The 23,952-nt window shown below is 46.5% G+C and overlaps 1 protein-coding gene across 4 annotated transcripts in view; it reads right to left on the minus strand.

The window, feature by feature from the left end:
• FRMPD3 (FERM and PDZ domain containing 3) overlaps nt 1–23,952 on the minus strand; it is a 78,056-nt gene that overhangs the window by 41,861 nt on the left and 12,243 nt on the right. For 2 of the 4 annotated variants that reach the window (XM_033118880.1, XM_033118877.1), the window contains exons 1-3: nt 19,833–19,860; nt 16,660–16,762; nt 2,420–2,524 (exon numbers count right to left, since the gene is read on the minus strand). Coding sequence is in view for 2 of the 4 variants with exons in the window: in XM_033118867.1 (XP_032974758.1) it covers nt 2,420–2,524; nt 13,616–13,661; nt 16,660–16,762; nt 19,833–19,980 (402 nt within the window). In the remaining 2 variants the exon portion in view is untranslated. Of the gene's footprint in view, nt 1–2,419; nt 2,525–13,615; nt 13,662–16,082; nt 16,131–16,659; nt 16,766–19,832; nt 19,988–23,952 lie in introns of those variants that run through there. The other 2 variants (XM_033118867.1, XM_033118874.1) reach the window with 2 other exon arrangements.

A 23,952-nucleotide genomic window follows, 5' to 3' on the forward strand; every position in this document is an offset into this window, starting at 1 on the left:
CAGAACAATTATAAAACCAAAACAAACCAACATGTATAAGATAGCTAAGGTTTCCTAGACGAAGTGAATTGGATTTTGATTTTGAAGGACATGGTGGGTGTGGACTATTAAAGAGGCCAGAAGAGAAGAGTCCAGATCTAGGGACTGTCACGGACAAAATATTGAAACATGAACAAGCAAGTCCTCCTGAGTTAGGGAGTGGTTGGCGGTGGCAGGGAGCCAGGAGTCAAGCCATGGTGGGAAGTCATAGGACACAGAGTTGGAAAAGTGTGACTCCCTGGTTCTTTCCCTGATTCTGAGACACCTCGCTCCTGCCAAGCCTAGAGGCCTTGGATCCCCAGACTGATGACAGTCAATGGTGGCAGGTTTTATTTAGCACGCTGGGTTGGACTCAGATAATTACTTAATTGATTTTGCTTAAAATAGAGTTGGCAAGGAACTCCCACAGGATTTATTTTTGCTCTTGCTGCTTAATAAAGCCTTGGAACATGAAGAAAAAGGGATGATAGGATAGGCTGGAGTCACCTGGGCCTGGACTCCCCCAGGTCCCAACCAATGGTGAGGCTGCTATGGTCCACACTGGTGGTGGCGGTGGCGGAGGGGTGGGGAGGTGCTGCTGTGACATCAGGCAATTTCCTGAGCCTAGATTGGTGTCTGTGTCTCTCCCAGATAAGGGCCCCATGCCTAGTGGTGGATCCAGGAGCAACAGAAATAACCTGGGTGGGTCCTAGCTACTCTGGGGCATTTGCATTCAGGCTGGTCTGGACTGGGAGCTTGATTCTGCCTATGGCTAACTGAGACACATGGAAAGGGAAGTCATAGTGGAGGAAGGAGAGAGTGGGGACGGGAGAGAGTAAGGGAGAGGAAGAGAGGGGAGAAAAAAGGAGGGGAAGAAGGAAGGGGGGGGCAGGGAGTTCTTCACGGGATGGCTCAGCCTTGGTGATTACTCTGTAATGCTGAGATGGGATAGGTTGCACCTGTCTGTACTTTCAAATTCAAGTCACATTTCCTCTGGATTTTCAAGGGCTCAGGACATAAACATCCCCTTAGTGACGTGGACCTCAGGGTCTGCTTCACCTTGATCTGCAGGAACTCCATACTGTTACCTTTCCTCTCTGCTTACCAAGCCCCACTTCTCTTCAACCTCTTCTGTTAGGACTGATGTGAAGCCTAACCACCAATCATTCAGACAGCTTACCAGTCGGGCCTTGTAGTACCTTGGGCTTTGCAGCCTTCCTCAAACAGGGATGGAGGAGGGCCTGGGTTCAGTTTGGGGATGAGAGTCAGGGAAATGGAGACAGAAGACACCTGTGTCCTCTATCCCTTCTTCTCAGTGGCTCTGCCTCAAAGGACTATAGAAGTGCCTGGCACCCTGCTGATTTCACCACTTGGGCTGGGCCTGCTAGTTTCTCTCTACTGCAGCTGTGTCTCAGCACATACATGCCAGCGGCCTCCCGAGAGCCCAGCCCACGAAAGCCTGCAAAAGCAATTAGGTGCCTGGTAGCTCTGACTAGCCCCTCCGTACCCCCACCGCCACCAGATATCACCAACTTCAGCAGATTCCTGGGGGACCCTGGCCATAATCCATGACTGCTTACCACACATCTTTCTGCTTTCCACCCACCACTTCTCATTGGTTTATCCGGTGCAGACAGTTCAGCTCATGTAAATCCCACAAAGCAGTGAGAAAGACTGCAGGCTGGCCATGACCCGCCAAATTGGCCAGTACATGGCATGGACTGTCAAGCATCACCTGCTCCTTGAAACCATACCACTCAGTAGGGGATTCGTACTGTCTCAATCTGAACCACTTGCTCCCTCCTCCCCCCAACCCCTAACATCACTGACAGGTATCCAGTAGCAGAGAACAGGTATTTGTTTTGCATCCCTTGTAGTGCTGGGAACACAGCAGGTGCCTAATCAAAGCCCTGTGACTTAATGAGAGTCTGGATCATTTCCCCTAGGCTGCTTCACCCTTCACTGCACAGTCTTCTTCAGTCAAGATGTAGAGTTGCAGGACCACTTCAATGTGAAGAGAGTGCAATTTCACCAGACGCTCTCCCTCCTCATCGTCAGAAAACCACTACTTCATTCCTGTTTCTATCAAGTAGCCAAGAGATGTTTATGGGGCACTTGTTCTGTGTAAAAGGCTACTGTGCTAAAGATGAAATTTCTCTAAGCACCACGAGGATCTTGAGTAAACTGATATGTGTTATTTCTCCCACAATGCCCAGGGCCTCGCCAGACGCCACGTACCCCTCACTTGCTACCCACCCAGAGCACTGAGGTCCTCCAAAACTTCTTTGTAGTGCTGTCCACTCTGAGGAGCAGTTGATGAGCAACTGCCCCAGAGTGAGACCTCCATGGCCAGGCCAATTCTGGCCAAGGGCTGAGGAGAGAGAGCGGAAGCTGCACTTACTGCATCTGTTTCTCCAACTTTCACGTGCTCGGAAAATCGAACCTTCACAGGATTGGATCTCAGCTTGGCCTTCTTCGCAGCACTGATGAAGGCAGATTTGGGAGACTGGAAAAAAAGAACAGAGGGCTGGTAAGTTCGCCATCCCTGGGAAAAACCAGACCTTTGTCATGCTAGAATTAAGATGTCTCAGTACGGGTACTTTCCCTTACTGACCAATAAGTCACTAAATAAGTATTGATCCCCTAGTTGGGTGCAAGGCAATGTGCTAAATGATTGGTATGTTCTGAAAGACCTGGGCATGAATCAAATTTGAGTAAATTGAGTGCTATTATTAATGCTCTAGGCCTAAGGGAGTTTGCAAAATTTCTTTAGTAATAACATACACTGAATGTTTATGTATTTGATTTTCTTAATATGAGACATACCTAAATGGTGGCTTTTATTACATCTGAATACAGGCATCTCAAAGGATTTACAAAAATGATCTTATTCATCTCAGAGCTATGACATGCCCCTAGGAAGACGGCTCATAGAAAATATTATTTTAGATGTGGGTCAAAGGGGGCCTACCACTCCAAAATGATTTATCCACAATTTTCACACTATTCAGGACTAGAGGCATTGGGGATTTCACCCAGGTGTCCTGGCTTCCTAATTATGGACTTGCTACCAGTTTGTTCATCCAATTCTATAAGAAATGCCCAAAGAATCAGTTAGGCTCTCTAGTTTTTTAAAACTGTCCCACAAATTCAGTGGGATGCATGGTTATCAAATGCTGAAACTAAGTTTTTCCTTGGGTTTGTGGAATGCAGGAGTCATGTCCTTGGGGGCATTTTTTCATTCATGTGACAAATTTAGGGAGGGCCTACTATATGCCAGGCACTGTTCTGGGTGATGAGGGATTCTTCAGAGACAGAAAGACAATGAACAAGTATCTTTTAGGTAGCAAATAAGGACTGAGAACAAACTGAGCAGAGTAAGGGACTACACGAGAGAATGAGTGAGTGAGGGTGGAAGTAATGGGGGAGTTATTTTAGACAGGATGGTCAGGAAAGACTTCTCTGAGGAGGTGATATTTAAGTGGAGACCAGAAGGAAGTGAGGGAGAGAAGCCATGAGGATATCTTGAAAAAGAGCCTTTCAGGCAGAAAGAACAAAAAAGGCTCAGAGGTGGGAGTACTGTGTTTTCCCGAAAATAAGACCTACCCCGAAAATAAGCCCCAGTTAAGATCGTCAGCCAGATGGATGCATTTAGTACATTATGATGATGTTCCAGAAGATGAGATGACTGTATTTGAATAAATGCAGATTGTTGTAGTACATGAAAAAATAAGACATCCCCTGAAAATACGCCCTAATGCGTCTTTTGGAGCAAAAATTAATATAAGACCCGCTCTTATTTTCGGGGAAACATGGTTGGAGTGGGGTGCATTAGGAACAGCAAGGAAGCCCAGTGTGGTCACAGCAGAATGATTGATGGGGAACCCAGAGGGGTCATCCTCAGAGAGGCAGCTGGGGGCTGGGTCGCGTAGGGCCTCGTAAGCTGTGGCAAGAATTTTGGATTTTACTCCACTGGATAGTTTTGAGCAGATAGGGTCTGACTTGCATTTCAAGAGGACACCTCTGGCTGCTGTGTGGAAAATAGTGTGGCAGTATGACGACCAAAGTAGGGAGACCAATTAGGGGTCTACTTCAATAATGCAGTTAAAAAATGGTGGTGGCTTGGGCTAGGATGGTAATAATGGAGATGATGAAAAGTGAGTGAATCCTAGTTACATTCTGAAAATAGAACCAAGACAATATGCTGACGCATTGGATGTGGGAGGTGAGAAAAATAGAGTCAACAGGAAGGATGAGGTTGCCATTTTCTGAGATGAGGCAGACTAGGGGAAATCAGGTTTGGGGCTCTTTCAAACCACCTCCCCTACCAGCCTTGCCGTGGAGCCTGCGAGGCCTTCGGTTTAGAATACCTTTGTGTAAAGGCCCTGAAGGTCGCTGCCAGTTGGGAAGGCCGTACATTAAGCTATTTTCTGCCATTAATGCTGTGGTTGAGATTCATTTACCAGCTCAGCCACAGGAGGGCAGGGCCCTAAGATAAAGACACGCCAGAAACAAATATCTTCAGGTCTGGGGCCCTGGTCCCAGCTGTGTTTCCTTCTGCAGCCAGCAATCTCATTCCCCGGAGAGAGAAGATTTCAGAAAGCCACCTGTGGGGACAGAGCCAGGAGTGCAGTTTCCAGGCTCTCTGCCTCACGTGGAAAGGTGCTGGCTCAGGTAGTAAATGGCCATCAACTGTGATTGGATGGCCGACAGCTGTGGCTAGTTGGCCGTCAGCTGTCACCAGTGAGCCATTGGCCACTAATATAACTGCTGTGGCTGCGCTAGCAGAAAAATGGGGGCTAGCAAGAAGATGGTGGCTGAGCTAGCAAGAGCGGATTGCAGTTAGCACGGTGGATTGCAGCTAGCAAGGGAGTCAGTCGGTTGGTAGAAAAGCGGACAGCAGGTCGCACGTCGTGTGAATCCAGCCTCCAGTGAGACTATAGGGGTATGACTCCCCTACCTATGGCTCCGTGGGTGTTCCTTTTTGGCCTAGCCACATCCTGCATTCTTATGTGGGGCGCGGGAGCAGAGACCCCGCAGGCCGCCCCGCACAACACCACCTCTTCAACCTGAGTCCAGCAGAATCTCAGGCAGTGGGTCTCGGTCCTGCCTGCATGGCAGAAACACTGAAGGTCCTTTCAAAACCCGATGTTCAAACCCCACCCCAGACCAATTACATCAAATTCCTGGGCATTGGGCCCAGATATTGGTATTCTTTTAAGCTTCCTATGATTTCAAAATGCAGCTAAGGTTGGGAACCACTGAGCTAAAGGAACCTTAGACTTCTCATTCTGAGCCACGGGGACAATTTGTTGGCAGCAGATGATGTAGCACAACGAAATCCAGGGCTGGAGATCGTTGCAGAGTGATTACAGTATTGATTGCTCAAGAAATGCCTTTGTGTGTTGTACAGCTTGGTGCTCCAATCCTGGGTGGGTGTTGTAGGCTGCGGCAGGAGCAAAAGAAAGGGGCAAGAGAGAAAGATCTATAGCTATGTTCATGCAGCTCTCTGACTCCATTTCTACAGTAGTCCAAATTTCCACTCGAGGTGCCACAGACATGAGGAAGGTGAAATCTTCGTTCTACCTGACTGACACCCTCTCCTTTCTCTGTGATCATCTGTCATCAGATACTCTCATGCACAGCATGGAATGAGGCATCTCTAGAGACCTGAATGGGCCATGCAGTCCACCCTTGGTTTTCACACGTGAAAACAGTGGCCTGGGAAGAGGATATGGTTTACTCAAAATAATTTGGTAATGGAGCCAAAACTACAACCCTGAGTCTTGGATTAGTGATTGTTCCCCACAGCAGGCTAGAGCTGAAAGCCCATTCCTGATCTTTCACCCACTTGTTCTGGTTCTACTTTGGTTGTATTGAATGGATTCAAACATATGAAGAACCCCAACTGGTATCCTTTTATGTATTCACCTGTGGGGAGGGGACAGCCTCCTTGCTATCCCTATCAAAAGTCCAAGATTAGATCCCATCCTAGAGATACGACTACAAACAAAAGATTCAGATATTTATAGAAGCAAAATCATGAAGGAGTAGAATTGCCTGTATTTTCAGGGATTATAATAATTTTTGGTGTCTGTTGTAGAGTTATTTTCAGCTTGTTTGAGCCTCATTCTTCATTGACCCTTATCCTGTTGGTCTCTAAGGCTCCATCCTATTCTCAGTCTTCAGCCTTCATCGCTGATGGTGACTCACTCACTGCCAGCTGGTCTCTGCTACATGTCACAGAGTCAGGTCTAGCCTTATGCTTCAACATAGGTGACACCTGCCTCGCAGTGTGGATATGAGGAGCTCTCAAAGGTCACCCTGTCCCAAAGCACCTTCAAAGCTCAGCTATGGGGCCTGAAGTTCTTCATACTGGGGCAACTTATTTGAGTTAGAATATTGATAATTGGGAGAGCTCTGGTCAAAATGCGAACCCAGTTTAGGGGCCAACAGACTATGGGCCAAATCCTGCATACCACCTATTTTTATAAATAAAGCTGTAATGGAACACAGCCATGCTCTTCATTTATATATTGCCTATGGCTGTTTTTATGCTATCACGTATGGCCTACAAAGCTTAAAATACTTACTCTATGACCTTTTTGTAGGGACCTGGTGCACAGGCAGATGAGCGGGCCAGCAGTCAAGTTCTCCCGGCTCCATGGGAATGCTGCTTATTAGACACCCAGTTCTGTACACTGGCCCAGCAGTCAAGGTTTTCTGGTTTCTTGGGACACTGTGTGAATGAGAGCAGGCCTGCAGTGTCTGCCAGATGATGTCTCCCATGGAATGCTCTGTGTTTTACTGTATCTGTATAAACTTGCTTCTTCTCTACCTGCATGTGGATCACTACCCCTCTGGCCGGCTGCCACTGGAGACTGTCCCTGGTCAGTAAGTCTCAACAAACCTATGTCCTGCACTGGGCTACCTGGTGTGTTCTTTGGGCCTGTGGCTTCTCAGGCACAAATGTTGGAACAATGTGGACTTAGTCCGAACACTTTTACAGAACAAAATTTGACGATCCCTGCACAAACTAATTAGCATGTAGTCACCCACTGTTTCTAAAACTTTCCTGATGGTAAGAATCACTGGGGAGTGCTTGTTAAAACACAGATTCCTAGGTTCACACCAGACTTAAAAAGTCAGAATCTCTGAGGGGGGCAGGACCCAGGAATTTATGTTGTTGAAAATGTCCTAACCCATTAAGCAGAGATTAATTAAGTACCTTAAAGCTGGGACATCTGAGCTCTTCACTGACCCATTTTTCTTTCAAGCAGCTGGGAGTCTCATTTTGTAATAGGCACCCTTTCTGGCTAAAATGAATTTTGGCTTGAAACACAGGACTAGCATTGCTAAGTACCTCCGGGGCCACTGCAAGCCACTTGAAGCAAATGTGAAGCCAGCAGTTTGGTGGAATAAGCAGTAGAGGAGAGAGCCCGCCTCTCTCTCAGTACTGAATTCAGCAGCTGTTGATTCTTTGGGCATTTTTAAATTTAGCGGCTCTACTAGTACAGATATTAGGGTTGTGTTCACTCATATCTTTGCCAAAGTCGGGTATATGGCCAAACATTTTAGTGCATGATAGAGCCCTACTTTTGTAACTATAAAAAGATTTTTAAGAGGATGGAGCTTTTAAGAGGTTCCTGAAGCTTTGACAGCCTCCTGATTTTCCTTTCTATTGGCGCACTGTCTCTGATGCCTGAGCCTACTTATAAGCAAACCCATAGCAACCACTATGGGAACCTGGGACAATGGAGGGCCATCCTGGTTTCATGGACCCACTGATAAGGGACCCAGGGGCTTTCCTTCTTTCACTCAGGACTGCCTAGAGGTGAGCATGTCCTCTCCCTGGCTTCCAAGGCCCCTCACAAGCCACATGTGACCCTCACTCCTCATCTAACAGCTAGTCAGGTTGTTCTGCCCACAGCTCCCTGGACACACTGGGCTTCTTCTGTTTCTGTGCCTACCTCATACTGTCTCTTCACCACCCCTGCCCTTCAGGGCCTCTGCTGTCCCTTTTGCTCAGCTCAGCTAAATGACATCTCTAAACCCTAGCTCAAATTCTACCTTGGTCCTGAATCCTTCTCTAACTCCGCCATTCCCCTCCCTGGATTTCCTATAGTACTCCTCATTAATCCACGTGGCCATTGCTCAATTTCCCAACCAAGATGTAAAAGAAGAGACAACACTTTATTTTACTATATTCCCCCTAGCACCAAGCACAGAATAGCATGGAAAAAACATAATAGTTGATTGCTAAGGTTAATAATGAATTACTTAATCAATTCAGTAAATATTGTTTGAGTACCTACCATCCGCCAACCACTGTATTTCAAAAAACACTGTGGGAAAACAGTTCTCCTGCAGTGGTTCCCATTATTTTGGCTTTTTTTTCTGGCCAGGTGGCTCCATGCAGAGGGGATTTTTTGGGTACAGGCTAAGTTTTAGAACGAAAAAATTACAGTTTCATTTGAAGGGGCTGTCTACTTGCTTTACACCAGGGCCATTCTAGGTCACAGCTCAGTACTTAACCTATTTTAAAATATTTACTGACGACATACTATGTACCAAGGTCTAAAGGTACCAAAATTAATACATATTCACTCAATCACGAGGAATAGTTTGTCACTCAAAGATTAAGGAACAAACACCCTTAAATACATATAGGCTTAATAAGTGGCTATCTATGCAGAATGGTTTGAGGGGCTCTGGGAAAGGACACCTGTGACTGCCCCAAATACCCCCAAATATTCTGCCATGGTAAGAGTCACTCTGTTAGAAAGAAAATGTCATCTGAAAGAGACTACATATTAGACCAGTAGTTTTTGTTGTTTTCTGTTTGTTTGTTTGTTTGTTTTTTATAAATTGTATTGGGGAATATTGGGGAACAGTGTGTTTTTCCAGGGCCCATGAGCTTCAAGTCATTTTCCTTCAATGTAGTTGTGGAGGGCGCAGCTCAGCTCCAAGTCCAGTTGCCATTTTCAATCTTTAGTTGCAGGGGTGCAGCCCACCATCCCATGCGGGAATTGAACCCGCAACCTTGTTGTTGAGAGCTCGTACTCTGACAAACTGAGCCACCCCTCCGGAAGCTCAGTGGCAGCTCATTGTCTTCAATCTAGTTGTGGAGGGCGCAGCTCACTGGCCCATGTGGGAATCGAACTGGCAACCCTGTTGTTAAGAGCTCACGCTCTAACCAACTGAGCCATCCGGCCGCCCCTAAACCAGTAGTTCTTGATATGTACCTTGGCTGCATATCAGTATCATTTTGGGAGACTTTTCAAAACACCAGTACCTGGGCTCCATCCCCAGGGTTTCTAATTCAGTTGAATTAATACTTGGGCTAGAGCCCAAGTATTAATATTTTTTTAGAGCTTCTCTGGTGGTTCTAATGCATAGTCAGGGTTAAGATCCACTGTATTAGGCCATTATCAGCCATGGAATGTTGGAGCTGGCAGGAACCTTAGAGATTGTTTGGTCCAATGTTTCTCAAATTCTAATGAGCATCAGATTTACTTGTGGCTCTTATTAAAAATACAGGTTCTTGGGGCGGCCGGTTGGCTCAGTTGGTTAGAGCACAGTGCTCATAACACCCAGGTCACCAGTTCGATTGCCACATGGGCCAGTGAGCTGCACCCTCCACAACTAGATTGAATACAACGACTTGACTTGGAGCTGAGCTGTGCCCCCTACAACTAGATTGAAAAGAAAAAAAAAGAAAAACAAAAACAACGACTTGACTTGTTGCTGATGGGTCCTGGAAAAACACACTATTCCCCAATTTTAAAAAAATAGAGATTCTTGGGCCACATCCTGGACCTATCAGGAGATTGTCTTCTGGAAAAGTGGTAATCAACCTTGAACACGACGAGGGTTTGGTAAGAGGCAGCAGTCTCTATGCACCCATGAGATGCCAAGTGCCTGCTATGGACACAGTACTCTGTTCTGTGATACAGGGACTGTAACGCTTAACATGCTGGGGGTCTTCAAGAAGCTTTCACTATATGTAGCTTTAGGGAGAAGATTCTGTCAGTTGATTTTTGTTCTTCACGGTAGTTGTGGTCTGTAAAGTCACTTCGAAAACTTAACTAATGAATACTGAACAGTTATTCCTTGAGGAAGTGCGTGTGTGTGTGCCCACGTGTGTGTGTGTTACAGGTTATAATCTTAAATTCTAAAGATAACTCATCCTGGTAGACATTATTTTCTTTATTTCACCTAGAGAAAATTAGGTTCTGAAGTATTAAGTGATTTGCCTGAGGCCGCCCCACTAACAGGGGCCAGAGTTGAGATTCAAACCCCAACCAACTGTCCCCAGAGCCAGAGCTTCTTGCAATATACTGCACTGCCCCCTACTATCTCCATCCTCTGGACACCTCTGTATGACAGCTAAAACAAGAAGACAGAGCATTGCCTTGTTTGACCTCAGCTGGAAACGTGTGCATTGGGAGACTCAAATTTTTCATGCTCTGCACATGTCCGCAGATGACCAGGAAAACATCGTATTAATTTTGGAGTTACAAATACATTTTAGAAAGTAGGCGAATTTGCAAACACGAAATCTGTGAATAACAAGGGTCAACTGTACATGTAGGCAAGTTTGACATTCAGTCAGGATACACTGGTATGGCCGCACTTGTACAATATTGAGGGGTTCTTTCAAATTGATTGGTAAGTAGCCACTGCCCTAAGCTTTCTGGGTGCCACCTAACCTCTCCCCTGGGACCTCTTTCTAAATGACCAACTAAAGCGTTAACACCTGGCGCAGTTAGGAGGCCTCCAAGACTCTGCTCCAGTACCTATGACTGGTTTACATTCTGATTGGATGGCCCCTATTGTATAGGTTGCTAATTGTTTTGATTGTCATCCCTGTGTGTATGTGCTCCCCCACTTCTATATTCCAAGGGTTTAGAGAGCGCAAGGCCAAGAACTAGAATCTAAGTTCTCTGAGAGTAGGAACTACGTCTGTCCCATGCACTGCTACATTCCCAGCCTAGAAGAACACCTAAATTACTAGACATTGAGTAAATGTTTGACGAATGAATGAAGGAATGAATGAATGAATGAATGAATTAGAAACTCTCACAGAGGTTAGTCAGGCTAAAGTGTTTGGAAGACACGAGTCTCAAGCCAAGTCTTAAAGGAAACGGCTATCTATTAGAAGAGATGTGGACAGGTATAAGGACAGAAGTCCTCAGGGCAAAAAGGACTAAGAAATGTACAAGGAGGAGAAGGAAATCATCCTAGCCATAGCAAAAAAACCATGGGATGGGACAGTAGGGCATCAGAAGTGGGGGGGCAAAAGGGTGTTGGGGGCACTGGGATGAGAGTGGGACAGAGATGGAGGGGAGTGTTAAGCTCTTCATTCTACACCTAAGTTTGGACACTTGAGTTTAGTTCAGGTTGTTGTGATGGCTGGAAGTTGGGTTTCCCTCATTCCTTCAACAAGTATTGATCAAGTGCCTACTCTGTGCCAGGTGCTGTTCCAGGCATTGGGGATACAGCAATGAACAAAACACAATCCCTATCCTTGTGGAGCTGACATTTGAATGAGGGAGATAGACAATAAATGCATATAAATATAATATTTCATGGGAATTTAAAACGTTACAGCCACTCTGGAAAATAGTCTGGTAGTTTCCTTCATAAACTAAACATACATTTAATATATGATCGAACAATCACACTTTTGGGCATTTGTCTCTACAAAAACCCTGTACACGGATGTCTCTAGCAGCTTTCTTTAACTAGCCAAAGCCTGGAAACAGCCCAGATGTCCTTCAGTGGGTAGATGACTAAACAAACTGTTGTACAGCCACACTATGGACTACTACTCAGCAGTAAAAGGGAATAGACTATTGATACAGACAACAACTTGGATGAATCTCAAGGGCATTATGCTGAGTGAAAAAAAAAAAAAACAATCCTAAAAGGTTACTATTATTCCTTTTATACAATATTCTTGAAATGATGAAATTACAGAAACTGTAGAACAGATTAGTGATTGACGAGGATTGTGGGGTGGGGAGGAGGTAGGTGTAGGTATAAAAGGGCAACTTGAGGGGTCCTTTTAGTTAAAGAACTGACCAGTATCTTGACTGTGTTGGTGGATACATGAACTCACACATATAATAGACTGACACGGAACCATAACCACACATTGTATTGATGTCCTGGCTTTGGCTTGGTTTTGATTTGGCACTATAGTTATATAAGACGTAGCCATTGGGAGAAACAGGGTTAAGGGTACACAGTGATGTCTCTACTAGCTTTGCAACTTCCTGTGAATCTACAATCAATTTCAAAATAAAAAGTTAAAAATATTTCAGTTATGATGGAAAAATTAAGCAGTATCAGGAGATAGTGACAGATGCTATCTTAGAAAGGGTAGTCAAGGAAGGCTTCCAGAAGAGGGTAACATTTGAGGAGACCTAACAAAGTAACCCACAATAGGTCTCTGATCAGAGCAGTACATTCTAACCACACAACAAGCATGGTTTTAGGGGAGAACTGGTGGCCATTTACATGAGTTGAACCCCATCCCCCTGTCTCGCACCTGTGCACTGTCCCTGGCTTTGCACAGAAACATCATCTCTCTCTGGAAAATCTTTCCGTCTGTTTCTGCCTCTATCTCTGGGAAACCCTGCCCCATCCTTCAAGGTCCAGCTCAGGTGCATCCTCCTCAGTGAAGCCTCCCCAGATTTTATGCTCCTCATCCCCAACAGATGTGACCTCTCCTGAGGCTACGGGATGGGGTTGGGACATCCGTTCTGGGGTGCAGAGGAGTGTTGGGGACACTGGGAAAAGACAACCAGGCTGGAGGTGGAAGGAGGGCTCTGAGTTTTGCACCTGGATTTGTGCATTTGAGTCAAAATTACTAGAAGGATGTAACCTTGTAATGGACACTAGGCCTTCTGAATCTAACCCTTGAAGGGAGGGCCTGGGAAATCTTTATTTTTAGTAAGTAGTCCCAGTGACTATATGGTCAGGCGAGTTTGGGAAATACCGTTCTAGTCTAAATCCTCAATTTACAGGTGAGGAAACAGGTTCAGAAAGGGAACTGACCTTTTAACTGGTCACACAGCCAGTTAGTGACTAAACCAGGACAAAGCTCAGCCTATTTGTGCAACTATACCTCCCCAGAAACTTTAGGTCAAATGCGCCACACACAGTGCTGGGTCTCATACATTGCAGTCCATTTAGTAAATACCTGTATGAGTGAATGAATAAGATTAGCACCTACCGTCTGCAAGGACTTTATGGAAGTTAGACACTAGACAAGTAAATTTTGATGGGGCACAGCAAAAACGATGTAGAAAATACGTCTGGAACTGTGGCAGTGGACAGCTTAAGTGGGGCAAAGCAGAAGGCACAGGGCAGAACAGAACACTTCCATAGCCCTACAAAATCCTCAAGTCATGGATGTGAAAGTAGACAAGATGTTCAGAAGGTATGCTTTAAGTTCACTCCTAAACACTTGGCTCCCAAAATGTTGGTTCTAGTCTCTCCTCCCACCCTCTCTCCCATCACTGTCACTTTCCGATATGGGGTCCTCTCGTCTCAGGAGGAATGGCAGATGGCAAAGAGGCTCACTCACCTGATGAGTGTGCAGAACTGTAAGAACGATGGATTCCTTAGAGCTCCTACAGAGAAAAGAGGGAACAGGAGAGTAGTGTATCATGCACTAGGCATTCATCTGGCACAAGAAGCAACACCAGAATTTTCCCCTGGGCTGCATTCAGGTATACAGATTAGGACAGAGGGCAATCTGAGTATCTGCATGGCTGCCTCGCCTCCCATGATTTGTGGCAGCTGACATAAACCATCCATATAGATTCACCCAGGTATCTGAAGATGGTATTACTGTTATCTCTGAGGTTGTCATTTTTCAGGTCTTCTTTTTATATTCCGTATCACATTCTTTCTGTAGAAATCCCCAAACCTTAGGAGAAATTTTATTTGTAGACTGAGAAATTCTCAAGGAAAACTAAAGGCCTGAATTATGGAACTCAAAGGGCACACAGTCAGAGTCTTGGGAACCATGTGCCACAATTATTGGCAATTTGGTATTTAAGTAAGAGGGGAAGTTCACAGGAAAAACCCAGAGGAGGTCATTTGGTCATCGTGACTCATACTCAGCAGATTTGTTTGAACTGAAGGACCACAATATGAGAGCCAGAGAGCCACAGATGGAAGCCAAGACTCCCCAGATAGTAAATATTCAAAAGGATGAAGAATTTAAATTCTTCCAACAAGAATTATGCCTGTGATCAAGCAGGCTATGAGGTATGATCATTTTCTCCCAGAAATATGAGTATATAATCTTTTTAAAGAACTAAAAGTACTGGAAAGAGTTCGCCTTGAAGAAGTGTCCTGTCTCCTTGCTGGTGTTTTTCAAATGTTTCTGGGAACAAAGGTATTCAAGAAGCAGGCTCAGGATGCCCTTGGTTCTAGGTATTCAAGAAAGGCCAAAGCCCCCTGCTTAAGGACTTAGGACATTGCCCATATTTAGTGAGGCAAAGTTGAGGGATGAATCAGCTCCAGAGTCTGGGAAGCTCCTAGGAGAAGGAAGGAGTTGTGTTCCAGGGAAAACATCACAGAAAAACATGTCTCTTGAACAGGACAGGGGCATAGAGTAAGTTGGATTATGTGACTCATCTGCTCTGGCCCCGGCCATGTCTCACTACTTCATGTAGAACGAAGCCAAAATCCTTACAGTGGCTACAACTCTCCCCATTCCTTACCCTACTCCACACACTGGCTTCTCTCCTGCTCCCCAAACATGCCAGACGTACTCCTATCTTGGGGCCTTTTCCCTGGCTCTTCTCTCTCCAACATCCTCACGTCCTTCAAATCTTTCTTCAGATGTCACCTTCTCAGTGAGGCTGACACTGGCCAGGCTATTTAAAGTTGCATTCTGCACCCCTGTGCCCAGCATTCCTGATCCTCTTTATCCTGATCTGCTTTCTACTCTTCAATAACATCCATCAACTTCTAGTAGGCTGTACAATGACTTACTTATCATGTTTATTGCTTACAGTCTGTCTTCTTCCACTAGAATGCAAATGCTAATGCATAGGAATCTTGCCTGTCTTATTCGCTGTTGTATATTCAGTGCCTGTAACAGTGTCTGGTGCACAGCAGACACTCAATAATAAATACTCACTGAATGAATGATAGAACGAATGAATGATCCACTAGCCCCTGAGGTTACCACATGAGTGAGCTCTATTTTGACCCTGAAGGAGCTCTGGACACCCTCACAAAATTGGGCTACCTTGTACTAGGGTGCAAAGATATCCACTAGAAGCAAAGCAAAAATTTCTGAGGAGCTGGACTGAAAGAACCACAACATGCCCTGGTGTGGTGGTGGAGGGAAAAGGCTGGAGGGTGGGGTACTGCAATGGACAACCGAACTTGCAGAAGAGACAAATTAAAGGTCATTGAGCTAAAGGGGGAGCATGTCAAGGAAGACCGGCTGTTGACTTCAGGAGGGAGCATTCCAAACCCCTCCAGAGCTAGCAAGAGTATCTGTTCCATACACAGAGTGCTAAGTCTGTCTTTGAAAGCGAGGCAGGGGCTTGGGGGCAGGTGGGCTTTGGGAGAACAAGAAAGATGAGCGGGATGAAACCACTCTGAACCAAGAGGGGTTGAAGGAGATGGATGCAGAGATGGAGAAGACTACACAAGGCAGAGAAAGAGAGTGAGAGAGAGAACATGGTTCCATTCGGGGAGAGATAGCCAAGGTCTTCTAAACTGAGGTTCGCCCATGGAATTTAGAACATTCACTTCTATCTTCTCCTTCCTTCTCAACAAGTCTATGCAAGTGTGTGTGTGTGCATGAGGTGGGTTGTGAGGTAAACAAGTGTGTATGGTGTGTGTGTGGGGGTATGTGGTATGCATGGTGTGTGTGTGTGTGTTCTATGTGGTGGCATTGTGGTGTGTGTGTTGTGTGTGTGTGGTACGTGGTGTGCGTGGTGTGTATGTGGTGTGTGTGGTAGCTAGTGGCATGGTGTACGTAGGGATAAGGGAGGGGGCAAGTCAATGTGATTACTCCTACGTACAGATGGTGGTGGTCCAGGCACTCCTTTCTGTCTCTCACCTGCCCCCATCTGTAGAGGGCACAAAGGGGTCACACACACCATGAACAAAGTCCACAATGGCAGGTTCCCTTCCTCAACCCACTGGCCAGGGATTCAGATTTTCTTCTCCTTGGTTCTTTTCTTTGGCGGGGTGGGTAGGAAACAATGTCTTGCTCACACTGTGCTTATCTCAGACTGGTCTTCTAATGGCATGTTTGGTTCTCACTAGTCACTTGGTCTGTCCCACTGCACAGTAAGTCAAAAACCAAGGGGCCTGGGTGAGGGGAGTAGCTGGGCAGAGGGAGTGAGGTGAGCTTTGGCAGGAAGCTGTTCTTTGTGTCTGCTCACATCCCTGGAGAAGGCTAAGCCAGAGTGTGTGAGGGCCCCTGGGGCCCCAGAAGGACTGGGCCCTGAAGTTCTGGGTAGCCAGGAGCCCTGGCTAGGGCTGCTGTTCCTGGGAGGGCTCCTCTATCCGAGACAGGGAGGAGTGCGGAAGCCCTATGCCAGTCAGGGGACGGGGCAGTGCTCAGCTCCTACCAAGGCCCAGAAGGCCTATTACCTGATGAGTTCTATGAACTTCTTCCTGGGGGCTTCACTCACGTCCTCCTCATTAATAGCCACAATCCGGTCGCCAGCCAGGAGCTTGTCCTCAGAGGGGCCTCCTGCAGAGGAGAGGAGAGAGGTGTGAGGGCTTGGGGGCCACTGCTGGAAAAGCACAGGTCTGGGCAGCAGTCACCAGTGTCTAAGGGAGCCGAGACCCCCAGATGGCACAGGCTGAATGGTGCTAGTGGTGTGGGTTGTGTTTGAGCTCTGTGCTGCTGCTGCCTGTGGCAGCTGGAGGGCAGAAGACTGAAGAAAGAGAGAATGGAGCGGCCCTCCTTTGGTTGGGAGTAGTATGGTAGCAAAGTGCTCAGATGAGGTTAATGAGGGCTCTCCTGGTTGGTTCTAGAGAAGAACACAGACTTTCATTTCAGCAGGAGGCATCTGCTCAGGCACAAACAATGACTTCCAGACTACTGGAGGTGGTACGGGGGATTGGAGGAATCTTCTTACTTGAACATTATTGATACTCACTGCTCTGGAATGACTTAGGCATTCACTTGCCTGGAGACAGGCAGATCAACTAAAAGACCCAAAGGGTTTATTTTCTTTCAATTCTGAGGGATGCTCCTCTCCAATAAGTGTGTGTGTGGAGGGGAAAGGCACAGACCCTAAATTACGGGCAGTTCAAAATTTACTTTCTCTCCTTCCCATCTTTACTGTTGAGGTTAAGAAAGCAGACCTATTTGAGGGATGTACCTTCTTAGTTGGGGTAAAGGGTGGGGGGTGGAGGGGTACAGGCAGTGCTGCCTCTGGTGTTTAGCAAAGATCTTCTTGGAGAAAAGCTTTTTAGAGATTCAGGGAGAATGAGAAGTCAGACCCAGTCTTACTCAAACCTGAAAGAAATGTTTAATGATATGCCCCAATCTCAAACCAGCCTGGACTCTTGTTTGTGTCCACTTTAAAGGGCTAGATCCCAACTGCTCCTTCTTTCTACAAAGAAGTGTGCTGTGCAAATTCCAAAAACATGAACAAAAACCAAGCAGTTACGTCACTTGAGCACACAGCTCAGTGGCTCTGGAATGTGGGGCCTGTGTGCTGAGGGTGGCTATGCTGGCTCAGCCAGCAGGGTTCACCACTCCAACTGCAACAGTTCTCAACCCACTCAGGTAATTCTCTCAACAGCACAGTGACCTCAGGAGCAGAGAGCGTGGTGGTGAAGAATTCACTCTGCAGCCAGCCAGACCTGCACTCTGATCCCAATCTGCCATTCACTAGTTGGGTGACCTTGGAAGAGACATTTAATCTCTCTGTCCTCATCTGTAAAATGGGAAAATAGCAGGACCTACACATCATAAGAATGTTAGGAAGATAAATGAGATGATAAGTGTATAGCACTTAAAACAGTTGATTGATGTTGGTAAGAATTTCATAAATGGTAGTTGTTGTATCCTCCAAGGGACAGTTCCTTCAACTAATTTAATTCTACCTCTGCTAAAAATGCCAATCTTTTAGGTGAAGGCCACTGTACCTATTCCCTCCTTCCTTCCCTCCCTTTGTGCCTTCCTTCTTTTTAATGGAAATGGTTCTCATGGAAGTCAACTCTCTGATGGCAGTGGTTAGGTGCTTTCACACACTGGTTTGTTGGCATGCTCAACTATAATCGATCTTCTATAGGATACTTCTGGTCTTACGGTCTCAAATACAGAACCAAACAAGTCTTCTGCATTTGGGAGCCACCTGGGCCAGAACAGCTCTGTGAATCAGCCCAAGTCCTCACAGGGCTAGGCCTGCCAGCTCCATAGCTTTCTGTGGCCCTCACCTGTGGCTTTCCTTCTCTCCACTTTTCCATCTCTTCCTCTTCATTATACAAGCTGAAGCCCTGGTCTAGGTCTGGGGGCTTCCTTCTGCCCTGTGAATTCTGTCTCCTTTGAAGTGAAACAAGGGATTTCAGGTGGTCTGTTACTAAGTTTTACCTGGTTCCTCTTACCGAGGACAAATTTGCTTTCTGAGTGGAGACTAAAAAACCTTTTGCCAAACTGCTTGAGTGACTTGGGAGCCTTAGGTCAGCCACCAACTCCTGTACTGAATTGTTTTTGTTTTTTTCCTTTATGCCCTCTAGTTGAAGAGAGAGCTTACAAAAATCTTTTTCTTTTCCTCTGACGATTGCAAAATTCATCAAATTTCTGCTAGACCAGTTTGTACTCTGGCTGCTCCTCTTGACTGAGCGAGAAACTGTTGTAAACATCTAAAGCCTCAGGCCCAGAAAGTCAGGAATAAAGCTACTTTCTCTATGTCTTTTCTGTCAATGTTTAGCAGATTTGGAACAAAACAGTGCTTAGGCCCTTTCCCGTTTCATTCATGATGTCACGTTTCACACTTCAGGTAGGGCTTTCACTTGTTCCAACCCACATGGCCCATTCAAGCTCCACTTCTCCCACACAGGCTCAGGTGCAAATCCTGGCTCTGTTGCTTTCTAGCTGAGTGACCCTGGACAAGTCATTTCTCTTTGTCTCTGCCTCTGTTTCCTCATTTGTAAAATGGGAATGATATTACTTACCTTGCAGGCTTGGTTGTGAGGATTAAACAAGATGATGTAAAGCACACAGTAGTTACTTAATCAATGGTAGCTGTTGTTATTGTCACTATAGCATTCAGAGATTTCATTCTCCTCTCCTCTCTTCTCCTGTCCTCTCCCCTCCCCTCCCACCTATGGTCGGTATCCTGATTCCACTCTTCAATTGCTGACCTATTTAATGAATGCGTACCAGTCTCTACAGCCTGATGGCTAGATTCTTGGGAATGGGAACTGTCTTGTACTTCCTGACAACCTTGCTGGGCTTAGAGTAGGCAATCTAAAAATACTTGTAGAATTGAAATTAAATTTCTCATCCAAGGCACTGTGGCTCTTCTTTGAAGGTTCTATGCAAAGGGAAGCTTTATTAAGACCCAAGCTCTACTAAACCATCAACTGCAGCCTTTTCCTTAGAGCCCCAAGCAGCCTCAGTGATTTGTGTCAATCCATCTTAAAAGACCAGGTCCCTCACACAGTGATTGGCTTGTAAGTCTTCACCTACTCTTCACGACTTCCTTGGAAACACGGTATACTCAGGAGCTCTGCTCTTTAGGGAAGCTGTGTTGGTATTGGGGGATAGGAGCCAGGGCCAGGGGTACACCCTGAGGGACACCTACCTGGCCTCACAGATCGCACCACCACAGGCCTCTCACTGCCAGCCACGAAGCCAAAGCCATATATAGGGTCTCGGTGAATGGTCACTTGTCGCAGTGTCTCTGCTGGCAGCTGCTCACATTCCATAGCATTTGCGCTCTCTTCCTGCATCACATTACTGGGGAAGGGGAAGATGGGAGCAAAACAAGATGCAAAGGCAACTAAGCCTCAGAACCAGCTGGGAGGGACACCAATTAGGGTGCTGGCCATGCACCCGAGAATTCACACTCTCAGATTCCTGCATCCTCTGGAACCAGCAGAGGCAATGACCGCCTCCTATTTCAGGTTGAAGAAATAGAAGTCTAGAAAGGAGAAGCTGCTAGTCTACACAGCCAGAGACAACAGAGGAAACTGGTGCCACAGAGCCTGACATTAGAGTCAATCCTTTCCTCAAGATATTGGGACTCTAGAAGGAGCCTAAATGCAAGTATGTTATTCTGAAGGTTAATTGGTAGCACCCATTGAATTGGCTATTAGCTCCTCAAAAGAAACCAACACCTTGAGGAAAGAGACTACAAAACAGGCAAGTCCATGGGGAAGGACTGTGAAGTCGCTTCCAGATGTGGGGCACCTTCATCAAATCTTTGTGCGATTTTAAACTTGAATACCCTTTAGGTCATATACAACAATAAACTATTTAGATGGTGTATGTGTGAGGACCGCTGCCTTACACAACTGTACATATGCCAACTTATTTCAGTGAATGGGACAACTGGAAAATGACTCCTGTGGGCAAAAAGGGGAGCTGCATCCTGTGGCTGCCAGCAGAGCTGAACCCCAGATGAGCTGGGAGAAGAGAAATCGCTGCCCCACTATCTGGGAGGGATTACAGAGAGCTCTTCTGATGCTCACAAATTAAGTTCCTGAACCTCAGGAATTGCACAAGGATTTTATAAAGGTTTCACAGCAAGGGCCAGGGTGAGGCATACTGCAGGCAAGGGCGGGTCTGAGCACAGTATTTGAATGAAGAGCCCTAAGGGGGTTAGGACACTTCCCAGGGGGCAGGGAAGGAGTTAAAGAGGGGAATGAATGGCCAATGGGCAGGACAGGTGGAGGTAGAAGAGAGGGGAACAGAGTCAAGAGACCCAGAGCCTGAGCTCCCTGACTTGGCACCACTCTACCCTCTGAATTTCTGGCCTAATACATCGGTTGAGTTCCCTAGCCTCACTGTGTGTATCTTGAAAATTAAGGTTCCAGGGTGAGCCCTTCTGAATAAGATACAGAGGGCCAGGAGCTAGTTAATCAGGCTAGTGTAAGGTTTGTAAAAGAAGTGGGAGGTTCTGACACTATGAGTGATTGTTGACTAGCTAAGAATACCAACTTCATCAGCAGCAAATGGTTTCAAGCAATTAGGTCGTACATCAGGACACAAATTCAGTAATTAGAGAGGAGCTTTAGGACTATTTATGGGGGGAAAAGATTTAGAGTAATTGCATAAAATTGAAATTCATAGTCCTGGGCTTGTCTCTAGCATACCGTGTTTCCCTGAAAATAAGACCTAGCAGGACAATCAGCTCTAATGCGTCTTTTGGAGCAAACATTAATATAAGACCCAGTCTTATTTTACTATAATATAAGACCGGGTATAATATAATATAATACAATACAATATAATGTAGTATAATACCGGGTCTTATATTAATGTTTGCTCCAAAAGACACATTACAACTGCTTGTCCGGCTAGGTCTTATTTTCGGGGGAACACGGTAGAAGAACTCGGGAAGAAAGACAGACCATGGCTGATTTGAATCCAGCCACATCAAGTCTAGCTGCTTGGGGGGGGGGAGGGTCTGTCTGTTGCCCCTTAGGGAGGCACAAAGGGCTGCTATGATGAGGTCAAGCTTCCTGAAGGTAAATTCAGAAAATGGCTTCTTCCCTCCCACACTGCTAAGACAAATAGTCCCTTTTCAACAGAAAGTCACTCAGAAGCTGGAACATGGCTGGCTGGTGTCCTGGATAGGGACTGTCCCAGGACAGGGGTTCAGGGAGGGTGGCCTCAGGCTGGCACCTCTCTCATTTCTGCTCCCAGTAGCAGGCAGGAGCTTGGCCTTGAAGGGAGCCAGAGAACATCTCCCTGCAGCTGCCATCTTGCGTCACCCTCGGGGATGCTTCTGAAATGAGACCTCTGCCTCCTGTCAACTAACCTTATTGGCACAAAAGAGGCTTCTACTTGGGATGACACCAGCTCATTTCTGACACGGGCACCAGCCAGGGCAGGCCAGAGGATGAGAGCCTGTGGGGCTGTGCTGACTGTGGCGTGGGTAGCAGGGACACCAGCAAGGAAGATCCAGGCGCACATGGGAGCACCCCATACACTGTCCAGTACTCAGGGCCCCCTGGCCACTGCAGACTCAGTTTTGCCACCTTTTTCTTTTTCCGAATCTGGGGACACTTTAGTCTTCATTGGGCCTTCAGGTACTACTAATATTGATTAAAACAGACACTCCTGGAGCCAGAAGAACCAACACGTTAAGAGCCTTTTGTGACACAAGTGTTTTGCTTTACTGTTTTGACTCATGTTAATCCATCAACAAGTATTTGTGGAATGCCTACTCAGATAGTCCGAGCTCCAGGGGACACAAGAGAAGTCACAGGTCTCTGCCATCAAAGAGCTTCCAGTCTAGTGCAGGGAGAAGAGACAAGTGTATACTGAACAAGAGAATCAGAGTGATAACTGAGAACAGTATATGAAATCCATCATTAAGATCCAAGCTGTGTGTTCCGAGAAGGGGGTGGAAGAACTGGAGAAGGCGCCATGGAACAGGCAGACACTGTGCTAAATGGCCAGGCAAGGGTAGTGATGGGAAGAGAGACAAGAAGCCAAGCTCTGTGCATGGGCAGCCCCCATCTTCCCACAGGGACCCAGCTATTTGTCCCACAGCCACAGACATGTCTCCAGGTGTGACTGGAGCACATTCATCCCTGGGTTGTCCCTAACTGAGTTGGACAAAGTGTCCTTAACTAGATCCTTCACAAATTCTGCAAGCAGTCCTTTCCTCACACTGCCTGGGCCTTTCCAGGCCTGTGTGGTCAGGGAAGAAACACCGGCATTGTCAGACCAGAAGGCCATTTTACAGTGCAAATGGAAGTTGCCCCTTCCCTCCTGGGGTTTGCATTTTCCATGCCTGCAGCTCAGTTCCTCTGAAATTTGCTAAGTGCCTGGAGAGTTGGGAATGACACTGAAGGCAAGCAGTGACAGATGACAGGAGTTGAGCTGTCCATGGGTCACGTGACTTCCCTCCTGGGGGAAATAGACGATTTGACTTTGAAAGACGTTTGGCTTCTGGTACCTTCAAACAGGGCAACCCTGAACAAAATTATGAAGCAATCGAAATTTATGGTCTCCCCATCCCACCCGGAATTGATTCTGGGATCTGCTATTTCTTCTGTTGTTTGTCCCAAAGCACATGGTGCCTTCGCTCTGTCCCCTTTCTACCCAAGGCCCCCAAAGATAGCCCCTCACCCCGTGCAAGGCTTGCCCTCTCTAGTCAGTGGCCTGGGTAAAGGCCTAGCTTTTTTCTTCTGCCTAATGATAACAACACTTCATAGCCATGTGGTGCTTTTCATTTTTACACCGATTACCTCATCCAAGAACAGGTGCTTTTACATCCATTATCTCCTCACAGTGTCTAACTATCCTGCCAAATAGGCTAGGGGACTGCTCCTCCTTCATCCCAGCTCCCAAGGTAGGCAAGGAAGAAATGACCTATAGAGGTGAAGCACATTAGCAGCCCAGCTGTAGCCAGATCTCTCTGACAGAGCCCACAATCCTGGTACCCCCACCTTCACCCACTCAGGGGCCTGGAACCTCTGGCTATTGAGTCTTCATCACCGGGCTGGCCCAACCCTGTGGCCAGCAGCACCAGAGTCCCAGCAAGGTTTGGATGGCCAGCCCACATCCTAATTAACCTGTCTCCGAGCCCATTCACTCAGAGTTGTTGGGAGACTGAAATGAGATCATGGCTACAGAAGCACTTTGAAAGGTTAAACGTATCACGCAGATGCAGAAGTGGCGATTTTACTGGTAGCATTACTTGGAGTGGCCACAGAGGCAGAGAAAGAGAGCTGGAGATAAACTCCGCC

The sequence above is a fragment of the Rhinolophus ferrumequinum genome, chromosome X, assembly GCF_004115265.2.
Source record: "Rhinolophus ferrumequinum isolate MPI-CBG mRhiFer1 chromosome X, mRhiFer1_v1.p, whole genome shotgun sequence".
Taxonomy (NCBI): Eukaryota; Metazoa; Chordata; class Mammalia; order Chiroptera; family Rhinolophidae; genus Rhinolophus; species Rhinolophus ferrumequinum.